Source organism: Heptranchias perlo, chromosome 33, assembly GCF_035084215.1.
Source record: "Heptranchias perlo isolate sHepPer1 chromosome 33, sHepPer1.hap1, whole genome shotgun sequence".
NCBI lineage: Eukaryota > Metazoa > Chordata > Chondrichthyes > Hexanchiformes > Hexanchidae > Heptranchias > Heptranchias perlo.
This window is the reverse complement of record NC_090357.1, coordinates 4,824,195-4,839,707: the sequence shown is the minus strand read 5'-3', so window position 1 is coordinate 4,839,707 and position 15,513 is coordinate 4,824,195. Positions and strand designations below refer to the sequence as shown.

General features: G+C 43.9%; 1 protein-coding gene across 1 annotated transcript in view; it reads right to left on the bottom strand.

Moving 5' to 3' along the window:
* Positions 1-7,528, bottom strand: part of LOC137301413 (interferon gamma receptor 1-like) — a 30,723-nt gene extending 23,195 nt beyond the window's left edge. Inside the window, exons 1-4 of the mRNA XM_067970902.1 lie at positions 7,154-7,528; positions 5,497-5,618; positions 2,834-2,938; positions 1,576-1,679 (exon numbers count right to left, since the gene is read on the bottom strand). Coding sequence (XP_067827003.1) covers positions 1,576-1,679; positions 2,834-2,938; positions 5,497-5,618; positions 7,154-7,396 — 574 coding nt within the window. The 5' untranslated portion in view covers positions 7,397-7,528. The remainder of the gene's footprint in view (positions 1-1,575; positions 1,680-2,833; positions 2,939-5,496; positions 5,619-7,153) is intronic.
* Between the last annotated feature and the right edge of the window lie 7,985 nt (positions 7,529-15,513).

The window sequence follows — 15,513 nt, the reverse complement described above, 5'->3', positions numbered from 1 at the left end:
GAATTGTGAAAATCAGATCTCAAACACAACTTTGAATGTAACTTATAATAACTAACAATTTTGTATCCTGACCTAACTTTAGTACTGCACATGTAAAACTATAAAGCCAGGTTATAAAATATCTGTACTCTCCCAATGCTTCAGTTAGTAACAGTGAGGTGTAGCTGAACAACACAGACCAGAAGGTCCCAAGGCTTACTGGTTCAGTTCCTGTACTGCACTGATTTCAGCCAAGGTGCCAGTAGAGATGTTACCACTGGTGGCCCTGGGCTAGGGAGGAAAATCAGCCGGGGTTCTCGTTCGTGGCCCTTGCTCAAGAATGCACATGTGGATCACAGGTATGGATAGGACTGGGTTCAGCTGTAATGGTCCCCCTTCCCCTCCCCCCAGAATCAAATAATCTGCTGATGTTCACTGCCTAGGCTCTCATACAAAGAATGGTGACTTGGGTAAGGAACCGTACTCATTTAAGGGGTCACTGCCTTCACGAGAGGAGAGAAAAAGGAGGAAGAGTTGTTTAGAAATATCACAACTTACAAATGATTACCAGACTCTGTTCTCCAGCCCTCCACTGACCGTCATTTGCTTATATACAAATTTAGATACAGTCCCCTTTGCTTATAGCTGGCGTGTTTGCGTGAACGCAATCTGCCCACTATTGGCATATAATGGCCATCGCATGCATGCATTCCTATCAGTGGAGATAATCGCCAAAAGTTAAAGTTCAGTGCAATGTATTATAGTCATTATCCCTAAAATACCTTGTCCTAAAACAATATAATCCCCAAGCTAGAAATTACATCAACTGCACTTATCCAGAGATAGTTTCAGCTTTAATAAAACTTGTGAACAGGGTGACTAGAAAAGAAAACAATGTCACAGCAGGGTTGGAGCACCCATAATCTGCAGCGCTGTCATCAATCAGGCCACTATTGGCATATAACGGCCATCGCGTGCATGCTTACTTTCCAATAAAACACTGGCCTCCAGCTGTTTCTGCCTGAAATAAATGGAACACTAAAGTTGCTTTAAATGGCAACTTTGAATTTAATGTTAATGCAAATGGTTAATTGGTTTTCGCTTTTTGGCCGATATAAGCGACTGCCCGTTTTAAACATGGACATTTTAAGTGGTGAGGGCTATATACTATTGGATACAATTGGTTTCTGGGCCCAAGTATTTACACGCAAGAATGTCATGGAACTTCAGCGTCACAACATATGAGGTTATGACATTTCCATTGCAGAAGATCATGAAAGCATAACTAATATCAGCATTTTAAATAACATTTAGATAGATGGATTAGTTTATTATAGAGCTTTTTGTGACAGGAGTGCATATCTGGAACTTTGGTGTACCTGATTCATAATTTTGAGTTAATTCATTTTAATGGATGGAAAATAGTGCAAGTTGCCAAATGGGCCTGCTGACTACGCCTACGCCTACGCCCCCGCCCTCCCCTCCCAAATTCCTGGTATGCACTTCTGTCACCAGAAGAGCCAACTCAAAATGTTTATATTTCATCTTTAAACGCTGTTTGGAATTTTGTATGTTTGGTGCAAGCTCCATTTTTACCAAAGCAGAGAAAATCTTCTAAATAATCCCGATTGTTTCTGTACTCCTCGTAAATGTCTTCTTCTGTAAAGTCACCCAGGTAAGCCTGGCACATTTTGAACAACCTGTAGGGGATGTACAGAAATGTTAGAGAAATAAAAAAAAGAAAAAGTAACAGTGAAACGTGGAAATCCGAAAAAAAGTACAGTTAATGCTGGAAATACACAGCAGGTCTGAAAGAGAAAGGGTCAGACGTTAACCATCTTTTCTATTTTCAGGCGGTTGCGTTTCCATTTTACTTTTGGAACAGAAGAAACCTTGGGTTTCTAATCCCTATCTTGCTGTTTCAACACTATTTATATCTGTGATTTATATTTGTTGCTATTTAGCAATTTAATTCCATAACAATGAAATAAATCCCCATTTTTACTGTATTTCCTTTTCCATCTCTCTCCAATGCCACACACTTTTCCCTATTTCAGTTACTGGGTAGGCAAGCCGCTCACAAGCCTGCCAATCCTGCCCTTCAGTCAGAGAGAGGTCTAGGATGATTCATCATCCGATCTTTCTTCCCTATCCTAGGATGTGTCAGTTCCACTCAGCTTACAGCACATTGGCCTAGTAATTCAGCTCATGGCTGTGGGCAAAATGGCTTCTGCTTTACATAACAACAGTCAGTACATTATGTGAAGCACTTGAAACATTTCTGAGGGGTGTGAAAGGTGGCATCAAAGAAATTTTAAGGATGAGCTTTATGGTCAAAATTACTGAAAAGATTGCAAAGTCCTTTAAACACACAGATCTGCAATTGTTTGAGTGAGATACGTCGAAACAGGCAGCATCTTTAAACCAAAATGACTCATTCCACAGAAGTGACACTGGAAATTCACTGTGTGGGAACTGTACAAAAACAGTTGTCCAACCAACCCAGAAAACATTCCACCGTGACACTTCAACTTATTCAACTACAACTAACAAACTGTAAAGCTGTTAGACCTCAACAGTCTCTTAAGTGAAGACACCATCATTGTTCCACATACAATGGAACACAGACGAAAGACAGACACGCATTTATATAGCACCTTTCATGACCTTGGGACATCCCAAAGCGATTTACAGTCACTGTTGTAATGTAGGAAACATGGCAGCCAATTTTCACACAGCAAGGTTCCACAAACAGTAATGTGACAATGACCAGATAATCTGTTTTAGTGATGTTGGTTGAGGGAGAAATACTGCACTATAGGAGTCCATGTGACAGCATTTGTGGTAGTTTTACCTTGCAGGCCATGGTCCGCTCATCACCATCACTCCTGTAAACTCTTCTGTTTCCAGTCCCGGGCCTGACAGGCGTTTAACACCATTCACCTCTATTACACCATGCCTGCAGGGTGCATCGGATAAAACAAAAATATTATTGCCATACAGGGCTTTATTGTCAAATAACAATTGTAAACAATTTTACAACACCAAGTTATAGTCCAGCAATTTTATTTTAATTTCAAATAACAGTGAGATGTATGCTTATTTATAGATGCAGTACCAAAGTACCTAACTATACAGTAGAAGTCTTTTAGGTAAACACTGAAACTTTGACAATCATACTGGGGTATGCGCACGGTTTAATAATCCAGACACCACAGTACAACAGATGTGTTAAGATGCACAGTCTGAGTGTGTTCCAAGACAGCAACATATTGAGGGGTTTGGTATAACATCATAAACCACGAGATTTTAAAATAAATTCTGTACATTTCCCTCTTCTCTCTTGAAGGTGCCAACTCATGCCAGGGTAGGATTTCACAGTGCCCTACCATACCTCACTCAAGTGGCCATTCTTCACATGTCCACCTAGACAGTGAGGGAGAAATTGGGCTGCGACGCGCCTGTTGATCAGGCGAGAAATAAGCTCTTGGTGGGGGGGGGTGAATTTCAGGCGGTGGTTTCTTGCATCTGATCTCCACCGGAAGTACGTTGACTGCCAAATTGGCAGGGGGCAACATCCAAGTGCCTAGGACACCTGAATAGGGCCCCTTTGAATATGCCTAACACCTGTTTAAGGACCCCACTGCCAAATTCAGCATAAGTTTGACGGAGCATGCACGACGCATGCTCTGGTGTTTGTCTGGGTCTAGAGCTGCCTAACCAGCAGTTCTTACAGGAACGGCTGGAGGCTGCCGAGAAAGGGAAAGTAAAATTTTTATTACTTACATTAATTTGTTGATCAGGAGTACTGCAGCAGCTGTTGTGGGGCCTGCAGCAGGAGTGCTTCTCCTGGCCCTATCACAGTGCTACAGGCCGCTGCAACCAAGGTTCGTCTCCTGCCGTTTCCCCCACCTGTTCCACCCCCCCTCCCCCACTCCCACAGGGCTCACTTGCAGGCCGGTTCGGTGTCTGAGCATCAAGATTACCATCCATAGCTCGCCGGTTTTATATGGATGAGGCCTGAGGTCCAATTTTCGCCGAGCCATTTTTCAGCCGATGTCTTCCAGCAAGTGTTCCAGGTTCACCACTCAATTCGTGCCGGTTTTGGGCACGAGACCAATTTCTCCCCACCCCCCTAGCGTCAGCAGTATATGTGGAATAAGCTGCAATGTATAACAAGAGGCTCATTTACCTTACCAGGACATAGGATTGCCAACTCTGATTGGACATATTCCTGGTAATAGAATCACATGACCCTCCTGCCTCCAACCAACCTGCCCCTCGCTCCTGCGATTGGTTGTCTGACACATCCATTATCACAGTGTACCGCCTTCCCACGCCAAATGGAAAGTGAACAGACTCATTATCTGAATGGATGATTCTTAACTGTCAGTCAAACAGCCTTTTCTCCCCCATTTCCAATATTTTTTACAAACCAATAAACAAAAAAAAGTGTTCAAAGTAAATGGAAAAAAAAACAATTTTTTTTTTTTAACGCCGCTACGATTTTCTCCAGAGTTGCTGGAAACAGTGCCCAGGTGATCAATCTTTAATTCCTGGAGACTCCAGGTCAATCCTGGAGAGTTGGCGACCCTACCAGGACAACAGCGTTCATGCAGACACCCACGACCTGGGAGTGTTTGTCGTCACCATATGTGTCAATGGTCTGCCATCTGAGGGCCAGTAGAAAGTGGTATTTGTTCTCAATGCCTCTAACCTCTGCTCTGTGAACCCACAGAAAGTTGGCATGGATCTAACCTTGTCTATAATCATATGGTGCCCGGGGCACTGAGAAACCAAACTCCAACTGTTCATTTCTCAGTATTCAATAATTACAGCGTGTCTCAAAGTAGAAAACAATTACAGTCCTTCCATGCTGTAGGGGATTCCACAAAAATTCTGTAGAAATGGGAAAAGTAATCGAAATAGAATTGATGAATAGATTGTAATCTAGCCACACAATTTCCTAGAAATTAATTAAAAATTATTTCTTGATAAAATTACAAAACCTGAATAAAGACAGCCCATATCCCTTACAGCATGAACATATTATTAAAAAGTATCAGTGCAGTGGTTATAGGCTTCAATCTAATCTTGTATCAGATGGTGTTTATAAACCTCACCCAGTATGATGTGATCTGAACCACATGATTAACTTTTTGGTTTATGATATCAGTTGAAACCTTCAGTCAGGTTATTTTTTTTATAATCACCAATCACTTCGAGCTATGTGACACTATTATAGTCACTTAGATTCCAGCCAGTATCTCACTCCCAGGTACCTGTAATTATTTAGATAAATATACACACAAGTGATTATGGGTGACGATGTATAGAAATACACTCGTGACAATGGGCTAATTATTCATAAATGTTGAGTTATGATGCGCAATCTCATTCAATGGAGTTTTTTGTACACTTACTTACTGTTTTATACCATCCATATCACTGTTTCTGACAAATAAAAAAAGGAAATGTTTCATTTTGTGTAAAAGATGAACTGACAGACAAACTCACTTTTCCCAACTCTGGGAGCAACATTTCTCCAAAGCATCAGTGTAATCGGATTCATTCAGTATTGCTTTTCCCTCTTTCACTGCAGAGATTTTCGATTCCTTCTTTGAAAGATATTCCTGCATCTTCACAATATGGATGGAACAATAAATGAAACATTAATTTAGCGAAACGTCTGTGTGTTTAAAAGGAAACGTAAAGCAAAGCCCACTCCAATTTTCTTCTCCCTTTATTTTCTAAATCCCATTGGAACAGCGATCTGTCGTTCCTCACCCAAGCCTCTTCACTAGGGATGCGTATTTCCTGTATTTCCAAACTCCTACCATACCCATCGTATTACTCTCAACTTTCAGCAACCTTATGGATGAAAGTGTCCTCAGTGATATCATATAGTCTACAATTCCCAGCAGGGTAAAACAGAAAGGAATTGGTTATTACACTTTCTTTGATGTTCTGGCTTCATCTATTTATAGAATCATAGAATGATTACTGCACAGGAGGCCGCCATTTGGCCCGTTGAGTCCATGCCGGCCCATAGCCCTGCAAATTTTTTCCTTTCAAGTACTTATCCAGTTCCCTTTTGAAAGCCATGATTGAATCTGCCTCCACCACCCCCTCAGGCAGTGCATTTCAGATCCTAACCACTCGCTGTTTAAAAACGTTTTTCCTCATGTCAATCACCTTAAATTTATGTCCTCTGGTCCTTGACCTATTGGGATTAGTCTGCCTTTAAAAGATGGTGCTTCTCAGTATGAATTTAAAAGCTTGCTAACAGGAATGCCTTTTTAGTATAAATTAATTTAATAGTAACTAGCAATGAAAGATACTTAGTGTATAGCGAGATGCCACTCACCATAGTTACAGTACTTCAATACTTCTTGACTGCATTTAGTTTCTAACATTACTCAAGAACTTTTTTTAGTAATTCAAATTTGTTTGCATGTTCTGTTGTAGGAAAGCCCCACTCTCTCTCTTCTACTAAAGCATCTATATACACTTTTCCTGTGAAGGGTAGATTATTCAAAACACATTTATCAGTTTCATTTCCAGAAAGATTTAAAAGTTAGAAAAACAATTATTTAATACAACTAACAATTTCTAAAATAAAACAAACCATTTCACAGATCTAAATGTCAATACTCTTTCTACGTAAAGAAAGATTCTTTCCTATTCCACTTACCCAACACTGATAGATATGAGTATGACTAAGTCAACTAAGAAAGGACTTGCATAGCACCTTTCATGACTTCAGGACATCCTAAAGCACTTCATAGCCAAAGAAGTACTTTTGAAGTGTAGTCACCAGTGTAATGTAGGGAATTATGAGTTATTCAATAATACATTTTTTAAAGCACAAAAATGGTTAATATTGTTTAACTAAAAGTTGCTTAATTTAAATTACTGGATAATTAACATTTTTGTGTTGAAAACAACTTTGAATTAACAGGAGTAGACTGTAACAAAACTCATTTGATAAACTTGGTTAAATCAAGTAACTTTTAAAAGAAAATTGATACGAAAGAAATGACAATACATGTAGGTAATTCCAGATAGAAGACTAAGGTCCAGAAAAAAGGTCACTGTAACTTGAAGTGAATGGGTACCACAACATAGATATTTCCACACAGCATCTAGTAGTATTCGGGAGCACTGACCCTACCTGATAAGAAATAGCCCTGCAGGAGTCACACTTCAGATAATCGGGCATGTGGCTGGAGTGATACTCCTCGTCATTCAGGTTAGGTGACTTCATCTCGAATGTCCCCGATTCTTGAAATTGCCCTGAACTTTGAGCATCATACTTTCTCCGCCTATCCTTCTGCCCGACTCCACTGGCAATGTCACAAAGACATACGGATAGAATCACTACAACAAACTTCATGACAGCCACTGCAATAGTCATTGGTGATACTTTCAATCAGGGTTATTGAATGTACTGGAGCAAAGGCTGGCATTAAAAATTTTAAATGCTGACGTGGAGCAATACTCAATGTCCTCAGTCTCCTTGTGCTGCACCAATGAGGAAATGAAAAGTGGCAGCTGTGTGATTTTAAAACGTACTGGGGGGAGGAGAGAAGAAAAACACAATCTTTAAAGAGGTGTCTTTTAATATAGTTGCTCAATCCTAACTCAAATTGTTCCTTTTACCCCCATGAATCTATAGAATCACAACACATCTGGCTCTGTGTTAAATAAATACAGTTTTAAAGATTATTAGTATGTATCTGGGAACACTTGCACTCTCTCACAATAACAATCTTTAACTTCTCTATTTTTCTGGTCACGTTAGGACATAGACCATCTCAGGCTTAGGAGGCAGCCTATGCCACTGGCCTCCATCAATGCTGATAGACGATGATGATTCTTCCACTTGCTTTCACTCCCTGCAGGTGAGAAACACCTGCTGGACTCCATTTAGTGCTTCTCCACAACTGAGACAGAAAACTGTATAGCATCCTAAGCACACACCAGCATCCCACCATTTTGCTGTGCCATGCATTTGTGCTCCAGTGCACTGCTCAATGTATGTGACATGTTGTAAACTCTGCAAAGTTTCAGCTGTGCATGGAACCAGTGGTGATACAAAACGATTATCCTAATTAATTTTGTTCTACAGAATACTGATAAATATCATAAGGCAAAGTTATGAAGCTCATTGCTCTGAAATACTTATGACAGCAACAAATTCAATTGCATTCATGGATCACAAAATAAACTGTGTTGACCACACTGTGTGGGTTAATTGCAACATAAAGTCTGAAATGAAGAATAACTTTTGAGCCAAAAAACGTGCTCCTTCCACAAACCGTGTACAATCTTCTCCTTCAGACTATACCTCAGTCATTTAGTCTCCGTTCCCAATGACAGAAGTGCCCAAGCTTATTGCCTTCATGCTTAGGTACGTACCATGGATCCTCATTTAAATCAATGTTCCCACGAATCTGCATATATCTCAAGCTGCAGTTACTAATGGAGCTTGGTGTTCTGATTTAAGGTTTATCCACCAATGAGGCAACAATGCAAAGAGCAGCACTTTTCAGGCCCACAAAATTCAAACCAGTAAGTAAGAAATATAAGCACAAATAGAAGTGAGATACCAGACCTTTGTGGGCAAGTTTAGAGATTCTTGCAGGCCGTTTGTGGCCCACGGTCAATATATGGATACCCCTGCCTAAAAGTTAATTGTGTGAAACTCCAGAGTATACATCCATTCCCACATCTCTATCACCGGCCCCAGCCCCAGTAACACAGGAACCATGGGCATGATTTTGACCCAGAGCTGGGAAGTGGGCGGGGGGGGTGGTCAAATTGCAGAAGGGAAATCCAGAAGTATGGGTTTCCCGGACGTCATTACGGTTTTGATGTAAGTACTTTTTTTTTGTCGGTTTGCCACCCGACTGACCAGCCTGATTGACTGAGGCCAGCCTGTCAGACAGGAGAGCAGCTAGGGAGAGGATGTGTTCAGGTAAGACTTTGTTTGTATGGATTCGGGGGGGGGGGGGGGGGGTAGAGGCATGGTTGGGCACAGGGGGGAGTCAGTCATGGGGGAGGGATCGGGGGTCATCGCAGGGGTCCACGATCGTGGGGGGGGGGGGGAAATCGGGGGTCAGCGATTGGTGGGGGGGGAATAGAGGGTCATCGTGGGGATCGGCGATCGTTGTGGGGGGGGCGTTGCTGCAGGTAGGCTTGTTGGGCATGGGGGAAGCACTTCTGCTCCTCCAGGCCCACAACTTGTGCCAGAAAGGCACATATCTGTTAGTTTCGGGCCTTCTCATCTACTTTCACGTAGCGTAAAACAGAAGGCCCGGGAATCCCGGCCCTCAGGGGTTAAAATTGGAAACTCTGAAAAAAATGGAAGCCCTCAGCCTCCTTGAAAGGTTTTAATTACCAATCTGCCTCCTGGGAGGTTGGTCACCCGCCCCTTGTCCCACCCCGGTGAAAACTGGAAGTGGGTAGGCTGGAGGCAGATCCGAAATGGTTGTGATTTTGAATGCCCCCCCGCCCCTAATTGTGCCCCATGTGTCTCCTGCTGATCATCAGAGTCTGTACCCCTCCCACCGCTCAACCCCATTCCAAACCAGCTATTTATCCAGCTCATTTTTGAAGGAATTAATCAATACAACATCTACTGCTTTTGCAGGCACTCTGTTTCACAGCCAGTACAACACTAATCCTTCAAGTCTCCAATTTTCTTGAGATTTATCCATTTTAAGACTATCTAGTCCTGATCTTGCAACTCAATTCAAAGAGCCTGCAAACATTTCCATAATCCATGCCCTTCAGCATTTTAAATAGTGTTGCCACCTGTCTGATGTTAGCTGGGCAGTCTGTTTTTAAAAAATGGGCCATGCAATTTAAAAAATAATTTAAACCGGGAAGTACATTTTTAGTGCGTGTTGCCTGGTTTTCAAATGGTCTTCTGGCCTCGTGTGATATCAGAGGCCCGAAACTTACCAACTTCACTATGGAGACACCAAATTTTGTCAGAGTTTCTCTGCGATGAGATCTGAATTTTACTGCCTTTTTGAAATCCTGTGCATGCGTAGGAGTTGATTAACATGCAACTTCCTGTGATTCCGCCTGCAGTCAGCCTCTGTGACTGACTTTGAAACAGATAGGAGTTATTTGTAGTGAAGTATCTATTTTTAGTTTCTACGTGTGTCTTGTGGGGGGGTCTTTTGATATAGGGACTGGGGAGAGCGCTCTGTGCACCATTCCCCATTTTGATGGCAAACTAGTTGTTAGGCAACTGCATTGATAACAGATTAACTTGAAATTTTCAGCAATGATCAATAATTACACCCAAATCTTTTTCCACTCTTCAAAATGGACAGGCACCCACCTTGATCCTGTATGCACATTTCCTTTTCCAATATGCATCACAATACCTTACATTCATCTACATTAAAATCCATCTGTCACATAAGAACCAAAGACAATAAAGGTTATTTAATCCGTCTGAGTTTATACCTCTCCTACCCCCAAGTCCCCATGCCAAATATCCAACTATATTTTTAACGCCCCTGATTTTGACTACTACTTAGCAGATTGTTCCTAACATTTACCACACTTTGAGTAATAACCCATTTCAGATTTACTTTTCACTCATTTAAATTTATATCTTCTGGTTCTGCCACACTGACTTCCTTTGGAGTAATATTCTGGGTTTACCTTATCTACACCATTTAATATTTATATAACTCAATGGGGGCCCTCGTTTTTCTATCTAGGATCCAAAGCTTGAACATCTTCAGTGTTTCCTCTCAGCTGATCTGCTTTTGACTTGGGACCATTTGTTGTGCTTCTCCAACCTCTGTCTTTTTTTTAAAGCTGGTAACATGTAATTCCTAACCTCCATCTGCATTGACCACTAAATGCAAATCTTTCTTTCTAGGACTGCCCTATCCACCGGGACATTGGAGGGTTATCTGGAAAGGACCCGTGGCTGTTGAAAAGCCAAGGTTCACGCTCTGCATCCCTATCTAATGACTCCTGCTGGAAAATGTGCATCTGTGAATGTCAGGGGGAAAAAAATGAGTAGGCTGAGACGCCACCCAGTCATATAGCCTGTCAACCAAATATCTGGCGTTACAGATCAAGAATGACCCATTGCGATACAAGAGGGTAACAAGTGTCCATGGAACTGTACCCCAGCAAGAAGCAACAAGAGAGGAGGGGGAACAAAAAAAAAATGTAGCCAGATACTTTTCAACAGCCACGGGTCCTTTCCAGATAACCCTCCAATGTCCCGGTGGATAGGGCAGTCCTAGAAAGAAAGATTTGCATTTATATAGCGCCTTTCACAACCTCATAACACGTTTACAGCCAATGAAGTACTTTTGAAGTGCAATCACTGTTGTAAAGTAGGAAACAGGGCAGCCAATTTGCACACAGCAAGGTCCCACAAATAGCAATGTGATAATGACCAGATAAGCTATTTTTAGGCATTGATTGAGGGATAATATTGGCCCAGGACACCAGGAGAACTCCCCTGCTCTGCGCATAGTGCCGTGGGATCTTTTACATTCGTCTAAGAGAGCAGACGGGGCCTCAGTTTAATATCTCATCCGAGAGTCAGCACTCTTGACAGTGCAGCACTCACTCAGTGCTGGCACTGGGAGTGTCAGCCTAGATTATGTGCTCAAGTCTCTGAAGTGGGACATGACCCCACAACCTTCTGACTCAGAGGTGAGAGTGCTACCCACTGATCCAAGGATGACACCAAGATGGATAAGTAGCACTGGTTAAACTCCAGCATTATCCCCATGCACACTTGTCTTTGTGTCTCCATATTGGATGAACTGAAACTCGACAAGCAGGTGGCAACTTCTCAGCACAGATTTGCAGTCTGGAGCACAGTGACCGATTTCCATCTTCCACCCACCAAAACTCTGCTGCCCATATCCTAACTTGCACCAAGCCCTGTTCACCCATCACCCCTGTGCTCCGGTCCAGCAACACCTTCACTTTAAAATTCTCATCCTTGTGTTCAAATCCCTCCACGGCCTCACCCCTCCCTATTTCTAACCTCCTCCAACCCTACAGAGATCCCTGCACTCCTCCAATTCCGGCCTCTTGCACATCCCCGATTTTAATTGCCCCACCATCGGCGGCCGTGCCTTCAGCTGCCTCGGCCCTAAGCTCTGGAATTCCCCCCCCCCACCCCAAACCTCTCCACCCCTCTCTCCTTTAAGACACTTGTTAAAATCTACCTCTTGTCACCTGACCTAATATCTCCTTATGGGGCTTTGGGGTCAAATTTTGTTTGATAATTGCTCCTGTGAAGCGCCTTGGAATGTTTTACCACATTAAAGATACTGTATAAATGCGAGTTGTTGCATGGTGCACCACATGGCTGACCATAAAAAACAATATGGCGACCGTCCCAAAGGTAACCAATCTGCTGCCCAAACACATACATAAGCAGGTCATTTAAACCTCTTCCAGATGAAAGAATTGAGAGCTTATTCACTTAAAAACAAAACCCGTGTTGATGCGCTCTTTGCGGGTCTCTGAGGTAAATCCACTCCCCTCCAGCGACAGCTCTCACCACGCCCTCGGCTTCTCCCTCCGATTTTTCCCGCTCGATTTAAATCCGCCCCCCTGTCGAGTCGCTATTGGCTGAAACGGCGGCGCATGCCGCCTCCTTATAGGCGGAGACCTGACCCACGTGGCGCGATTGACGCCGCCAGCAGCAGCCAATGTCATGAGGGCGTCTCGCTTTCCCGCCGGATGATTGGTCGACATCCGCGGCGTGAGTAAAGATTGACGTTTCGTCGGACCAATGAACATTGGTCTAAAAAAAAAAAATCCGTGCGGCGGGACACGGGGGTTCGTGCAGAGTCACGTGCGGCCGCCTCCGTTCTATAACCGCCAGTGCGCGCGGTCCAGCTGTTGATGACGCACGAAGGTAGGGGACATGGTCAATGGTCTTGACATAGTCAACTAAGAGAATTGGGGTAGAGGGCGAGGTCTTGCTTTCCAATATAAAGGGTTTAACAGCCACTCCATTATATGCAGCTACAGTGAAATCCTTCTCTCGAGCTTTAATTTTTTTTTATTCGTTCGGGATGTGGGCGTCGCTGGCGAGGCCGGCGTTTATTGCCCATCCCTCATTGCCCCTCGAGAAGGTGGTGGTGGTGAGCCGCCTTCTTGAGCCGCTGCAGTCCGTGTGGTGACGGTTCTCCCACAGTGCTGTTAGGAAGGGAGTTCCAGGATTTTGACCCAGCGACCATGAAGGAACGGCGATATATCTCCAAGTCGGGATGGTGTGTGACTTGGAGGGGAAGGTGCAGGTGGTGTTGTTCCCATGTGCCTGCTGCTCTTGTCCTTCTAGGTGGTAGAGGTCGCGGGTTTGGGAGGTGCTGTCGAAGAAGCCTTGGTGAGTTGCTGCAGTGCATCCTGTGGATGGTGCACACTGCAGCCACAGTGCACCGGTGGTGAAGGGAGTGAATGTTTAGGGTGGTGGATGGGGTGCCAATCAAGCGGGCTGCTTTATCTTGGATGGTGTCGAGCTTCTTGAGTGTTGTTGGAGCTGCACTCATCCAGGCAAGTGGAGAGTATTCCATCACACTCCTGACTTGTGCCTTGTAGATGGTGGAAAGGCTTTGGGGAGTCAGGAGGTGAGTCACTCGCCGCAGAATACCCAGCCTCTGACCTGCTCTCGTAGCCACAGTATTTATATGGCTGGTCCAGTTAAGTTTCTGGTCAATGGTGACCCCCAGGATGTTGATGGTGGGGGATTCAGCGATGGTAATGCCGTTGAATGTCAAGGGGAGGTGGTTAGACTCTGTCTTGTTGGAGATGGTCATTGCCTGGCACTTATCTGGCGCGAATGTTACTTGCCACTTATGAGCCCAAGCCTGGATGTTGTCCAGGTCTTGCTGCATGCGGGCTCGGACTGCTTCATTATTTGAGGGGTTGCGAATGGAACTGAACACTGTGCAATCATCAGCGAACATCCCAATTTCTGACCTTATGGTGGAGGGAAGGTCATTGATGAAGCAGCTGAAGATGGTTGGGCCTAGGACACTGCCCTGAGGAACTCCTGCAGCAATGTCCTGGGGCTGAGATGATTGGCCTCCAACAACCACTACCATCTTCCTTTGTGCTAGGTATGACTCCAGCCACTGGAGAGTTTTCCCCCTGATTCCCATTGACTTCAATTTTACTAGGGCTCCTTGGTGCCACACTCGGTCAAATGCTGCCTTGATGTCAAGTGCAGTCACTCTCACCTCACCTCTGGAATTCAGCTCTTTTGTCCATGTTTGGACCAAGGCTGTAATGAGGTCTGGAGCCGAGTGGTCCTGGCGGAACCCAAACTGAGCATCGGTGAGCAGGTTATTGGTGAGTAAGTGCCGCTTGATAGCACTGTCGACGACACCTTCCATCACTTTGCTGATGATTGAGAGTAGACTGATGGGGCGGTAATTGGCCGGATTGGATTTGTCCTGCTTTTTGTGGACAGGACATACCTGGGCAATTTTCCACATTGTCGGGTAGATGCCAGTGTTGTAGCTGTACTGGAACAGTTTGGCTAGAGGCGCAGCTAGTTCTGGAGCACAAGTCTTCAGCACGACAGCTGGGATGTTGTCGGTGCCCATAGCCTTTGCTGTATCCAGTGTACTCAGCCGTTTCTTGATATCACGTGGAGTGAATCGAATTGGCCGAAGACTGGCTTCCGTGATGGTGGGGATATCGGAAGGAGGCTGAGATGGATCATCCACTCGGCACTTCTGGCTGAAGATGGTTGAAAATGCTTCAGCCTTGTCTTTTGCACTCACGTGCTGGACTCCGCCATCATTGAGGATGGGGATGTTTGCAGAGCCTCCTCCTCCTGTTAGTTGTTTAATTGTCGAGCTTTAATGCCACAATATTGTCATTCCCAGACCCAATACCCTAACTCCATAATCATCTGATGCACAAATAGGGTTGCCAACTCTGGTTGGACATATTCCTGGAGGTTTCATCACATGACCTCTTGCCCCCCCCCCCACTCCATTGGTCGCCCAACGCGTCCATCCTCGTGGCGCACAGCCTTCCCATGGCGAGTTGGAAAGTGAAAGGACTCTTCGTTACCCAATTGGATGGTTCTTGACTGTCATCTCCACCTGCAATATTTTGATAACTAATAAGCAGAAGTGTTCAAAGAAAATGAAAAAGGCACCATTTTTTTAATGCCCGTATGATTTTTCTTCTGGGTTATGTTCACAGCTGTGTCCTGGAAATTAATCTTCAATTTCTGGTGACTCCAGGACAATCCTGGAGAGTTGGCAACCCTACACTGGCCTCCAACTGCCCCACCCAATCAAACTGCCTTTTTCCTAGTGCCAGTATTTTTATAATTAATAAACTAAAGTGTTCAATAAAAATGAAAAAAATTTTTTTTTAACGGCTCTATTATTTTTTTGCTGGCTAGCAGAGTCCAGCTGATTAATCTTTAATTTCTGGAGACCCCAAAACAATCCTGGAGGATTGACAACCCTACACACAAAGCAATTAAATCTACTAGTTTCACAT